This window comes from Dromiciops gliroides, chromosome 4 (genome assembly GCF_019393635.1).
Source record: "Dromiciops gliroides isolate mDroGli1 chromosome 4, mDroGli1.pri, whole genome shotgun sequence".
NCBI lineage: Eukaryota > Metazoa > Chordata > Mammalia > Microbiotheria > Microbiotheriidae > Dromiciops > Dromiciops gliroides.
The window spans coordinates 258,223,822-258,236,837 of record NC_057864.1 but is presented as its reverse complement, the minus strand read 5'-3'; the positions used below and the strand labels follow the sequence as shown (position 1 = coordinate 258,236,837).

The following is a 13,016-nucleotide window of genomic DNA, read 5'->3' as shown; positions in this document are numbered from 1 at the left end:
GCCCCAAATCATTTCTTTCTAAGATTTTCCTGGAATGTTTTGCCCAAGGTAACACAGGAAACAGTGGTAGAGATGAAATGAGAACCACAGGTCCTCTGACTCCTAATTCTGCACCCTTTCCAATAGATCACATTGCCTTCTATCTAGCTATATGTCACTTCCCTATATCAGAGGCAGCTGATGAGACAATGGATAGAGCACTGTACCTGGAGTCAGGAAGACCTGAGTTCAAATGTAGCCTCAGACACTTAATAGCTGTGTGATCCTGGACAAATCACTTAACCTCTATTTGCCTCAGTTTTCTCAACTATAAACAGGGAATAATAACAGCACCTTCCTCGCAGGGTTGTTGTGAGGATCAAATGAAATAATATTTGTAAAATAATATTATTTGGGGCAGCTATGTGGCACAGTAGATCAAGCACTGGCCCTGGATTCAGGAGGATCTGAGTTCAAATCCAGCCTCAAACATTTGACACTTACTAGCTGTGTGATTCTGGGCAAGTCACTTAACCCTCATTGCTCCCCCTAAAAAAATGCTTATTCCCTACCCTTCTCTATACCAGCAGCTACAATGACCTACAAGACAACTGGTTAGAAGGTGGCTTCTGGCTTGGGCAATTACTTTTGCATACATGCCCTAACTATTAACTTGTTATCCTGTAAAGATGCATTGCAGAGAGCTGGCAGAACTTGAAGACTCAGGACAGCCAGGTTTATGAAATAAACATGCATTGAATTGGAATCTTTCAATATAAGCACCCAACCAGAGGTGGGAGGAGTGCAGGGGGTGCGGGGTTATCTTCATATCCATAGGTTGCTTTTTTTAAAATGGAGGGTGATCCAGACACCATTTGTATGCATGTAACTTTACTTGAGGGGTCAGCTAGGTGGCACAGTAGATAAAGCCTCTGATTCAGGAGGGCCTGAGTTCAAATCCAGTCTCAGACATTTGACACTTACTAGCTGTGTGACCCTGGGCAAGTTACTTAACCCTCACTGCCCCACAACAAAAACAAAAACAAAACAAGATTAAGTTGGAGCACTGGTCTTGCTAACTCTACAATAAATCCTCTGAGGAGGCCAGAGCACAAATCCTTTCTCATTTGATATCCTCTCATCTCTACTAGCCTCTTTTTCCCCAGTGGGAGCTTAGAAAATGGCAATAATACTATAAACTGTATTCCCCCTTTATTTCCATTTCCAAAACACTTTTCCACCCACAATTTAATTTCTTTTGTTTGTTTGTTTGTTTGTTTGTTTGTTGTTGTTGTTGTTTTAGGTGATGCTATGGGGGTTAAGTGACTTGCCCAGGGTGACACAGCTAGTAAGTGTCAAGTGTCTGAGGCCATATTTGAACTCAGGTCCTCCTGAATCCAGGGCTGGTGCTTTATCAACTGTGCCACCTAGCTGCCCCACAATTTAATTTCAAATGGGGCAATGAGTACCAAGAGGAGGCCAGTGTCCTGCCCAAAGGAATGGGAGGAGAGAGAACCCGATGAGAACCTAGGCTTCAAGCATTCACTAAAAAGACTCCCTCGGGTTGAAAGTTACTGTTCTCCCCTCAGACACTTGACATTTACTAGCTGTGTGACCCCGGGAAAATCACTTAACCCTCATTGCCTCACACACACAAAAAAAGTTATTGTTCTCCTAAACCTTCTCCTCATCTCCCCTTTCCCCTTCCCTAACTCCTGAAATGATTCCAGAAGTTCTTACACAGGTCCTGGCCTCTTCCTCCAACCATCATGGAAGACAAGATGGGCAGCAGGATGGAGGAGTTAAGTAGGGAGAATGAGGGGAGTGGAGGGGATAGAGAAGGAAGAAGAGCCAGAAGCTGGCTCTGGGTTGGGGAAAAGGCATCTAGGGCTCTGAGGGAGTTACCTGTGGAGCTCCCCAGAGACAGCAGCCAGGAGAGAGCTCTTTCCACAGCCCACCTTCCCCACAATGCCCACCAGCGAACCCTGAAAGAAATGTCCATCAGTGACCACCAAGCCTGGGGGGTGCAGAAGAAGTAGCCTTCCTTGGCCCATCCCAGACACCCCAATGGCAACCTTTTAGCCAATAAGCTATTTTAGTAAAATAAAGATCAATCATATTCCTGAAAGTCTTCCAGGAAAAATAGGTGAGCATTTGTAAAGTCTATGCCTTTAGAGCTACCTGGTTTTCTCTAGTTCTGTCCTTATTTTTCTATTTCTGCGTCTATATCTCTGGCCTGTCTTTTCCATTCGACTGAAAGATCTCTGAAAGCCAGAACCATATTTCCTCTGCCTCCTTGATCAGATTGGGAATAACCTCAAGTCTGGAACTGAAGAATCGTCAAGCTCTGTTTCTGAGAAGCATTTCTCTCTTTCCTCCACTGTCAACAAAACGGGGCTTATCAGAGTGTTCAGTGAGGGGATTTCTACCCAGGGAGACAGGGAGAGGCTTAGGACAAGGTGTCGACCCACTGACCTTCTTCACTTCCAGGTGACTGATGAAGGTCTCCAGGCCTGTCCCAATGGGGTCCCAGGAGAACACGGCTTCATGGAGCTCCAGCACAGTTAGTGGTTCTGTGGGGGGATCTGAATGGAAAGGGAAGGCTGTTATTTGAGCTAGGCTCCCCGGGCACAGATCATCTGTCTGTAGCCTCCCATTACCCATCATTCTAGGATTAGGGACAAGAAAGGAGGAGGAAGCAAAGTAGGTGGGTCCTAAGTGGCTCACCTGCCTCATGTGCTCTGACCCACGAGGTTCAGCCCTGACCCAGCCTAAATGACCTGCCTGCATTCCTGCCCAGCTCCCTCAGGTTCCTAGCCATTGCTTATGTTCATATAGTACTTTATAGTCTTTATAGTACTTTCACATCTCTACCTTACTTGATTCTAACAAGGTGATATACAGATGGAAAAACAAGACCCAGAGTCAATAGCAAGGTTTCCGAGCAGACCCAGGTCTCCCAGCTCTTAAGTCTTTTGCTGTTTCCCCTTTCACTGACCACTCCACAGTTATAAATCTGAGACTAGGCTGAAGCCAGCAGGTGCTATAGCCATCTCTTGTTGGAGGAACAGCACCTCTTACCAAATTCCCAGTGGCAACCAAATTTTGTCTCCTCTGAGCGGCTGCCAGCCCCATTGCCTGGTACCAGGTACTACTCTCTCCTCCCCCGATGCCCTGTTGTTGTCTTTCCCACAATACCTGGACTGTAGTAGGCCTGAGGATCGTGGTCTGGGAGATCGAGGAAGTGCTGTAAGCGCTCCAGAGATACCTTAGCCTCCAGAAGCCCGTTGATCACCCAAGGGAAATTGTTGAGGGGGAGGATGAGCATGCCGACCAGTGCCAACGCTGTGAATACCTTGGAGAGAAGGGGACGAGAAGAAGGAGCGTCACCTGCAGCCCAGAGTCAGAGATATACAGTTAAACCCTCCCTGATTATAGAGTATTATTATGGGTGGTAAAGGAGGAAAGGAAAGGGCCTACTTAATAGTGGCCCCAGGTAGGTCTTGACCAACTATGGGGGCCTAGCAATTTGAGGAAAATTAGGTCTACATCCCCTAAGGTATCCAGGTCATAGCATGGGCAAGGCATGGAATCAGATAATGTCAAAAATGTAAGGATCCTTAGCAATCATCTGGTCCTGAATCTTCTGCCATTTAGCGAGCTGCTTTCTCATCCTGGAGAAACTGGAGTCTTTGGGGACCCCCTTTTGGGAGTCAGTGGGGATAAATGACTTGCCCAAGATCATATAGCTATGAAGTGTCTGAAGCCACATTAGAACTCAAGTTCTCCTGACTCCAGGGCTGGTGCTCTATCCACTGAGCCACCCAGATGCCCTGGACCCCAATCTCTTGATTGGTGATGGCTTCTCCCTTCCACTCCTCTTTCTGGAATCACGCACCAATAATCAAATCAAATCTTCCACTGTTCCTAGAATGGGGTGTGTCCTTTAAGGCCACATTTACCACCCCAAAATTTCAGAATCAAATTCCCCTTCCCTGGCTACTATTCCCCAATTTGTGCTGTCTCCTCCTTTTGAATAACCTCTGGGGACAGAGACTGTATTTTTTTATATCTATCTTTATCACAGTGCTTGGCACACAGTAAGCATTTAATAATTGTTCATTCATTCATCGATTCAATACTTTCAACTTAAAGATGAAGAAAGAAGCTAGTTGGTACAGTAGAGAGTGCTAAGCTTGGTGTCAGGAAGATTTGAGTTCTGAGCCCCAAATACTTACTAGCTGTGTGACCCTAAACCAGTCACTTAACTAACCTCTGTCTGCCTCAATTTCCTCAACTATAAAGTAGGGATAATAATAGCACTTACCCTACAGGGTTGTTGTGAAAATCAAATGAGATATTTGTAAAGAACTTAGAACAGTATTTGGTGCATGGTAGGCACCATATAAATGCTAAATAATTATAATAATTTTAAATAAAATATGATCAATAAATATTGTTATCAATAATAATTTGATGTTTTTCAGTCATGTCTGACTTTTCATGACCCCATTTAGGGTTCTCTTGGCAAAGATACTGGAGTAAGTTGTCATTTCCTTCTCCAGTTGTTATAATTATTGAGAAACTGGGGCAGCTAGGTGGCGCAGTGGATAGAGTACCGGCCCTGGAGTCAGGAGGACCTGAGTTCAAATCTGGCCTCAGACACTTAACACTTACTAGCTGTGTGACCCTGGGCAAGTCACTTAACCCCAATTGTCTCTCTCACACACACACAAGAAACTGAGGTTCAGGGCAATGAGGTAGCACAGTAGACAGAACACTAGCCCTGGATTCAGGAGGACCTGAGTTCAAAATCTGGCCTCAGACACTTCACACTTGCTAGCTGTGTGGTCCTGGGCAAGTCACTTAATCCTGATTACCCCGACAAAAAACCCCCCAAAAAACCAACAACAAAAAAACCTAAACAATTAAGAAACTGAGGTTCAGGGCAATGAGGTAGCACAGTAGATAGAGCACTAGCCCTGGAATCAGGAGAACTTGAGTTCTAATCTGTCCTCAGACACTTACTAGCTATGTGACCTTGGGTAAGTCATTTATCCCCATTGACTCAAAAAACAAAAAGAAAGAAACTGAGATTTAGGGAATTTAGTGACTTGCTTTATCAACTGGCCCAGACAAGATGGATGCCAGAGAAGAAGAGTCATTGCAGGATTCTCCCCAGGCAGGGAAGAAGGGGACTCTGTCACTCTTGCCAGTCCTCAAACCCTACTCCCCGGGATCTCCTGAACCTTGACCTTTGACCACACTGAACCCTCTACAGAGGATGCTGCTGTTGTCACACGGGCCACGGCTCCCCATCACATTCTCCCCTTCAATGCTGGCTCCTCTATTGTCCAAACCCTCACCTTGGTAGCAGTAAGTTCATGGCCCATAAGGACGTAGGTGATAAAGATGACAATGGAGATGACGACAGGTAGCGCAGCCCACAGGTACACGCAGGCTGCATCCAGGTACTTGATAACACGGAGCTGCTGCAGTTCTTGGGCACGGTATTTCTGCACTCGAGAGCTAAGAGTCTGCTCCCAGCCACAGAACTTGATGACCCGGATGCCACACAGCAATTCTGTCATGAGCTGGATAGGATGGAGATGGGGTCACAGGACACACAAAAGGTCAAGAGACATCCAAATTGGGGAGGGAAGGAGAGGGAGAGCTAGAAACTACCCTGGCGCACTGTCCAGATGGTACTCAGAGCTTCCTGAAGGCATTCTATACCCCACATATAGGCTAGAGAGCTTGGATAAAGCGGACATGGGCCATTGGGGCACTCGAAGCCAAGAAAGGTTGGAGCACAGACACGAGAGCATTCCAGGGAACTGGGTGAGAGGGAGGGCAGGTCGAACAATCTACAGCATGACAGCAATGCCTTGGGGTCTCACCCCCTTACCTTGACTCGAGCATCCTTGTGCTGGAGCATAGCCTGGTTCTTGGCCAAGATGCGGGTAGCAATCACTTTGTTAAGAGGCACCAGCAGCAGCGCCAGGCCCAACCCACCTAGAAAGGCCAGGCCTACCTGCTGGTAAAGCAAGTAGAGGGTGATGGACAGCTGCAGGGGCAGGCCCCACGCCTCATGGAAGCTGCTAGCAAAGTTAAGCAGGCGCTCAGAATCGGTGCCCAAGAGGTTCACTGCCTCACCAGCAGAGGGGCGACTTGGCCCTAGCTGGAGGGTCTTATGGTACAGAGCCCCCAGCACAGCTCCTCGAGCCTGTAATGCTACCTTCCTCAACTCATATCCATACTGGTTCTGCAACAAAGCACCCAGAACTGCCCCACCTGCAAGCCCCATTGCATAGAGTATTCCTTGACTCAGTGGCTCCCGTTCATTCTCCAAGAAACCAACCAGTAGTGAAAGAAGCAAAGGACCAGAGAACCCTAGAAGGGTCCCTGCCAGCTTCAGGAGTCCCAATGCGAGGTAGCGTTGCCCAAAAGCTCCATATAGGACCAGCCACAGCTTGGCCCGCTCCTTCCAGTGTGCCCGGAAGAGGCGGGCGAGGTAGGCTGTCTGTAGCCTGTAGGGCAGCAGGCAAGTGTCTTGAGGTTGGTGGAGTTGTCCCCGGGCCCCCCGGGTCAGCAGGGGAGCCAGCCACATGTAGAAGAAGCGGGAAAGCCAGCTTTCCCCATCCTCAGTCACCTCTGGCCTCTGTGGCTCAGACAGGAGGCTGTCAGACGCCCAAAAGCTGGTCTGCCTCTGGCCCCCAGGTGCTGCCCACCCCAGTAAATAGGCCAGAAGCATGGTCAGCTGCAGGATCACAAAGCAGAGTCGGAAGAGGGGTGCTAGCTGGAGTGGGGTTAGGAGGGTCCCTTGCTGACAGTGCCACAGCAGGGTCAGCACCATGGCAGGGGCAGGTAGGAGTGCAATGAGGGCCATAATCAAAGGCCCACGAGAAAGTCTACTGTGGGACCGAGCCAGTACCCAGAGTGCCAAGCTATGAGTGATCCAGGCGATTGTTGAGATACCTCCTGCCAGCACCTCTAATCCCAGGGGACCAGGGACTGTCTTTGAGGGGATAGCAGCTGGGAACAGGTCAAATAATGGAAGAACGGACAACAGGAAGGAGGCAACAAGTCGAAGGCGCCAACCTGGGCTACAAGGTGCAATGGATCCTGGATACCTGGAGACAAAGACATGGAACAAAGGAAGATTAAAAAAATTTTTTTTAATACTTTTTTTTTTTTTTTAGGCAATGGGGGTTAAGTGACTTGCCCACGGTCACACAGCTAGTAAATGTCAAGTGTCTGAGGCCGGATTTGAACTCAGGTACTCCTGAATCCAGGGCCGGTGCTTTAACCACTGCGCCATCTAGCTGCCCCCCCCCAATTTTTTTTTTAAGTGAGGCAATTGGGGTTAAGTGACTTGCCCAGGGTCACACAGCTAGTGTTAAGTGTCTGAGGCCGGATTTGAACTCAGGTACTCCTGACTCCAGGGCCGGTGCTCTATCCACTGTGCCACCTAGCTGCCCCGGAAGATTTAAATTAATACTATAAACCTTTGTACTTTGCATTTGAGCCTCTTCTACCAGAAGGCCTTCCAAGATTCACCCCCATCCGCTCTTCAATGTATAAAGCCAGTCTCTAATACACCCTTCCTCTTCAAGACACTTTCTTGAAACTTAGATCTATGGCTGTGCCCAAGCAGAAGACAACCCAATATGCAAAAATTCATAAAACATAAAATCCCCGATCTGAAGAGGGCAATAGAGATGATCTAGTCTAACCCCCCTTCATTTCACCCAGAAGGAAACTGAATCCCAGCAAGAATAAGGAACCTCAGGGCAGCTAGGTGGCGCAGTGGATAAAGCACCAGCCCTGGATTCAGGAGGACCTGAGTTCAAATGTGACCTCAGACACTTGACACTTACTAGCTGTGTGACCCTGGGCAAGTCACTTAGCCCTTATCGCCCAGCAAACAAAACAAAACAAAACAAAAGAATAAGGAACCTCCCCAAGGCCATGGAGCAAGGAGCAAAGCCAAGACTGGAATCCAGGCCTCCAGACTTCCTAAATTACACAACATATAAATTCAGGGTGACTGCATTTTACAAGACAATTCATCTCTCAGCTCCCACCATTCTCTCAGGCTGCTCTTCATGCTTAAACCGCCCTCCCTCCGCCACTGCGGTTTCCTTGAACTCCCAACTGAAATCCCCCCTCCTATGGGAAGCCTTCGGCAACTCCTCTTAATTCTAGTGCCTTCCCTCTGTTAATTATTTCCTATTCATCCTGAATATTGTTTGCTTTGTATATGTCTGTTTGCATGTTGTCTCCTCCATTGGATTGTAAACTCCTTGAGGACAGGGGACTCCTTTTTTGTATGCCCAGCACTTAGCACAGTGCCTGACACATAGTAGGCACTTAATAAATGTTATTGATTGATTGAATTCACTTGGGGGTCCTGTGAATGGCAAACATAACTAGGGCACTTGAAGCACAGGTCAGTATTTTAATTTACACATATTTCACCAACACACATGACCACACACACCTATTATACAAAAGCATAGCCACATATAGTTCTCACTATAATCCTTACCTCCACAATCAGACTTGAGAGCTTAACATTTATTTTCAGCAAGCACCCTAAAATACTTTTGCCTTAAGGACATACCCTGTGGAGGATCAATTCAGATTTCTGACAGATCTGCTCTCTGTTCCGCCATGTCATGGGAGAAATTAATTAGGAGAGGCAACTTAGTATGATGGAAAGAGCTGACCCTGGTTCAAATTCCGGCTTTACTCCTTAGACAAGGCATTTAAAATCTCTAGCCCTAGGGGCAGCTAGGTGGCACAGTGGATAGAGCACCGGCCCTGGATTCAGGAGTACCTGAGTTCAAATTCAGCCTCAGACACTTAACACTTACTAGCTGTGTGACCCTGGGCAAGTCACTTAACCCCAATTGCCTCACTAAAAATAAAAAAAAATTAAAATAAAATAAAATAAAATCTCTAGCCCTGAAGTTCCTTATCTGTATACTGACTCAGAGACCTAGAAAGTCTCTCCCATCTACAAATCTATTGTCTTGGGGGAAATAGGTGTGTGGGGGGGGGGCGGGAAGTGGGGAGCTCCTTAGGTATTCTTCTGTAAAGAATTACAACTCAGGAACACATTAGAATTTTATTAGGGCACTAGAGAAAGTGACCAAGAAGGATGGCTAGAGGGAAGTCCAAGACTTTGCCTTAAGGGAAGGAGATGGCTTAGAAACTTCCTCCGCTGAGAACAGAAGAAATGCAAAAGCTTTTATTGAGGATAGTGAAGTAACCACCAGACAATGGAAAGTTCCTTTTAGGGGTGGGGTGGGGAAAGCTTGAAAGAGGGGTGGTGGTCCAGACTTCTAATCATTGGAGCTGTCCTAGGTACTAGCCAGGCCTAATGGACTTTCCAGCTATAGAATGGGGGGGGGGGGGCGGCAGGGCAATGAGAGTTAAGTGACTTGCCCAGGGTGACACAGCTAGTAAGTGTCAAGTGACTGAGGCCACATTTGAACTCAGGTCCTCCTGAAACCAGGGCCTGTGCTTTATCCACTGCACCACCTAGCTGCCCCCCCCCCCAATAGAATTTTATCTCAGGTATGTCCATCCTGATATCTAGTTGGCCAGTTTAAACTTTAATTGTCCTTTAATTCCTCAATATGTCCTAAGCCCCAAGTTGTTATGATCCTCATAGCCTCAAGGAAAGAATCAGTAGATCTTTCTCCACCTACAGTAGAGATGGACTGGCCTGGGAATTCCTTCCTTAAAGTAAGGACAAATGTAAGTTTAGAAGTTTTCTGAAGCTCTCCAGAGCTTTCTCTCCAGACTGAACAGGCCCCCACCCCCCCACCCCCGCCCAGGTCAAGGGCTATGTCTCTCCACCAAGACCAGGAGATCTCAGGTCAGCGCTTTCTCTAGTTTGGAACTTTCTCTCACCTCCTTTCTCTGTGTTCCATTCTCCCCACCCAGTTGCCCCTAAGCACTCAGGACACTCAGACTCACTTTATTTTGTTTTGTTTTGGTTATTTTGTGGGACAATGAGGGTTAAGTGACTTGCCCAGGGTCACACAGCTTGTGTCAAGTGTCTTATGCCAGATTTGAACTCAGGTCTTCCTGAATCTAGGGCTGGTGCTTTATCTACTGTACCACTAGCTGCCCTCCCTTTAGTGTCTATTCAGTGCTTTTATGCAGAGCTAGGGGGAGTCTACAGCTAGCCAGAACCCGATTTTATGTCCTATCCCTTTCTTCATCTATCGCCTTTCTCTGTGTGTCAGATTCTAAGCATTCTTAGCTCCAGAGCACTGGGGTTGTTAGTGAGAAACCAGCCTGACATTCTATGCCGTAGTCATGAAGAGCTCCCCACAAAAAGCACACAGTTGAGGCAATAGAAATAAGGCTGCAATGAATACTTCACCCAAATCTGCTGCACATGCAAACAATAATTTAGCACAGAAACAACACAAACTAGGAGTGGTGGCAAAGCTGAGATTATTCGAGGGGGAGGGGGATGGGGATAAAAAAGAGGAAGGGATGATGTACCAGAGGGGTTTCATGCACCTGTCTCTACCCACCTTGGAGTGCCGAGGTAGCAGGCACTGGTTAGGGCAAGGAGGACGTGGGCCAGAGAATTGAGCACCAGCTGGGTAAAGCAGTGTCCCACAGAGCCCGATTCCCAGAGTGGGAATGGCTTGTCTGGGCTGGAATCACACAGTTTGATCAAAAGCCTCTCCATCCTGGCTACACCTGTGGAGAGAAGGAAGCTGAGGGAGAAGAAGGAGATTAGAGGGGAATTTGCAAATCTGCGCAGAAAGGAAAATTCTTTTACCCGGTGGTGGGCAGGGAGAAGCCTGGGGAGACCCACCCCGTCATTAGGAGGGTGTTGGCTAGGTAGCCCAGGATTGGAGGGAAACTCAAGGGAGAATAAATAGGGGATTACAGATGTCGGGGAGATACACCTCACACAGAGGTGGCAGGGCACCCTGGGTCTGAAATTGCTGAAGACAGATCATGGAGGAGGTCAGTGATTCCGGTAAGGGTACAGTCAAGGAGTCCCAGGATTGAGGGGCTAGAGATTGGGGGTGACAGGGAGGCCTGGATGAGGAAGGCACGGATTGGGGGGGCTGGGATTCAGGTGTCTGGGGTGTGGATGGGAATGATGACTAAAAACCACAGATCTTGTGGGGAGGCATAAATTAGGAGGATCTGGGTAGATGTGGGCACACATCGGGGATGGGGGTGAAATTGGAGGGCAGGAGTATTGGGGTGTCACACACAATTCCAGGTTGTGAACTGAAAGGGATTTTACAGGGGATCTAGGACAACTGCCACATGTTACTGATACGCAAACTGAAACCCAGAGAAGCTAAGCAATTTGCCCAAGACCGCCCAGGAAGTGAGGGGCAGAAGTGGGATTCGAATCCAGTTTCTCCCGCTCCGGACTCCAGAGCGCGCTACCCCTTCCGCCCCCCCCCCCGCCCCCCCCCCCGTCACCCCGCCTCCCTTCCCTTTCCCCCCTCCCCCCACTGCGTTGCGCTCTAGCCCCATCCGGGGTCACGCGGTACCTCAGAGGGAAGGGGAGGGGGAAGCTCCCTCCTCCTGCACCGCTCTTCTTTACTTGGACCCCCTCCCCTCCCTTCCAATATCCAGGAACTCCGTGCGCTTACAGTCGGGCTCACTTCCCTGGACACGGCCGCCCCCTCGTGGCTGGAGGACTCCCGGCCCCCTTTGCCTTAGCCTTTCTCACGCGGGCCCTCCATTCTACCGGTGCGTGCACGCGCTCGCCCCCATCCCTACGTGCGCGCGCCCTCACATCAGGCGTATTTTACAACTGGTACCCTGGCCCTGACACCCCGGGGAGCAATTTCTGGAACTGACAAGGGATCCATCAGTTTGCAAGGACGATAGAGTGGAAATAATGCCTCGGACCCTTAACCAACTGTGCGACTCAGGAGAGGCTTCTGTGAACCTCAGTGTTTTCATCTTTTTTTTTTTTTTTGGTGAGGCAATTGGGGTTAAGTGACTTGCCTAGGATCGCACAGCTAGTAAGTGTCAAATGTCTGAGGCTGGATTTGAACTCAGGTCTTCCTGAATCCAGGGCCAGTGCTTTATACACTGTGCCACCTAGCTGCCCCCCCCCCCCATGTTTTCATCTGAGAAATGGGACTAATGAAAACTGTAGTTCTAGCCCAGGGCTTCTTAAACTATTCCCACTTAGGACCACGTTTTCGCCTAGAAATTTTTTTTTTGGGGGGGGGAGCAGGCAATGGGGGTTAAGTGACTTGCCCAGGGTCACACAGCTAGTAAGTGTCAAGTGTCTGAGGTCAAATTTGAACTCAGGTCCTCCTGAATCCAGGGCCAGTGCTTTATCCACTGCGCCACCTAGCTGCCCCTCACCTGGAAATTTTTAAGCCAGGCTGGGTATCTAGGTATATAAAATAGGTATACAAATCATACATTTACAGGCAGCTAGGTGGAGCAGCAGATAAAGCATCAGTCCTGGATTCAGGAGGACCTGAGTTCAAATCCGAACTCAGACATTTGACCCTTACTAGCTATGTGACCCTGGGCAAGTCACTTAACCCTCATTGCCCCGCAAAAAAAAAAAAAAAATCACACATTTACTACCAGGTTTTTCCCAACCCCCACATTCAGTTACAGTCACCTTTAAGAAGCTTTGCTCTAGCCTGCAGGAAATGCTACAGTACAACTCAAAGAGGAATTGTGCCCCCTCGAAACTGGCTTACACCTGAAGGGAGAAGGCCACTTGGGGGAAAGTCCTGAGAGGTTGGGTAGCCTAATGGATATAGAGCTGGTCTCAGAGTCAAGAAGGTCAGTCTAATGGCTTTGTGACCTCCCTGGACTGATCACTAGACCTCTCAGTGCCCCCAGACAATGCAAACACTGTAAAATTCAGAACTCTTATCTACATTAGCAAAGGCAGTCCCCACATCCTGGAGTTCACCACACAGATGAAATCACTGGTTCAGACCAAAAAAAAAAAAGCACCTACCATATCAGTTTGTTGGGAAGTTCAAATGATTTAATCTCTG

At 48.3% G+C, this 13,016-nt stretch overlaps 1 protein-coding gene across 3 annotated transcripts in view; it reads right to left on the bottom strand.

Moving 5' to 3' along the window:
• ABCC10 (ATP binding cassette subfamily C member 10) overlaps positions 1 to 11,677 on the bottom strand; it is a 30,953-nt gene extending 19,276 nt beyond the window's left edge. For 2 of the 3 annotated variants that reach the window (XM_044005232.1, XM_044005235.1), the window contains exons 1-7: positions 11,529 to 11,642; positions 10,539 to 10,727; positions 5,888 to 7,112; positions 5,346 to 5,573; positions 3,178 to 3,334; positions 2,455 to 2,564; positions 1,885 to 1,964 (exon numbers count right to left, since the gene is read on the bottom strand). In XM_044005232.1, coding sequence (XP_043861167.1) covers positions 1,885 to 1,964; positions 2,455 to 2,564; positions 3,178 to 3,334; positions 5,346 to 5,573; positions 5,888 to 7,112; positions 10,539 to 10,699 — 1,961 coding nt within the window. In that variant the 5' untranslated portion in view covers positions 10,700 to 10,727; positions 11,529 to 11,642. Of the gene's footprint in view, positions 1 to 1,884; positions 1,965 to 2,454; positions 2,565 to 3,177; positions 3,335 to 5,345; positions 5,574 to 5,887; positions 7,113 to 10,538; positions 10,728 to 11,528 lie in introns of all 3 variants that reach the window. The other variant, XM_044005234.1, reaches the window with a different exon arrangement.
• Positions 11,678 to 13,016: the final 1,339 nt, after the last annotated feature.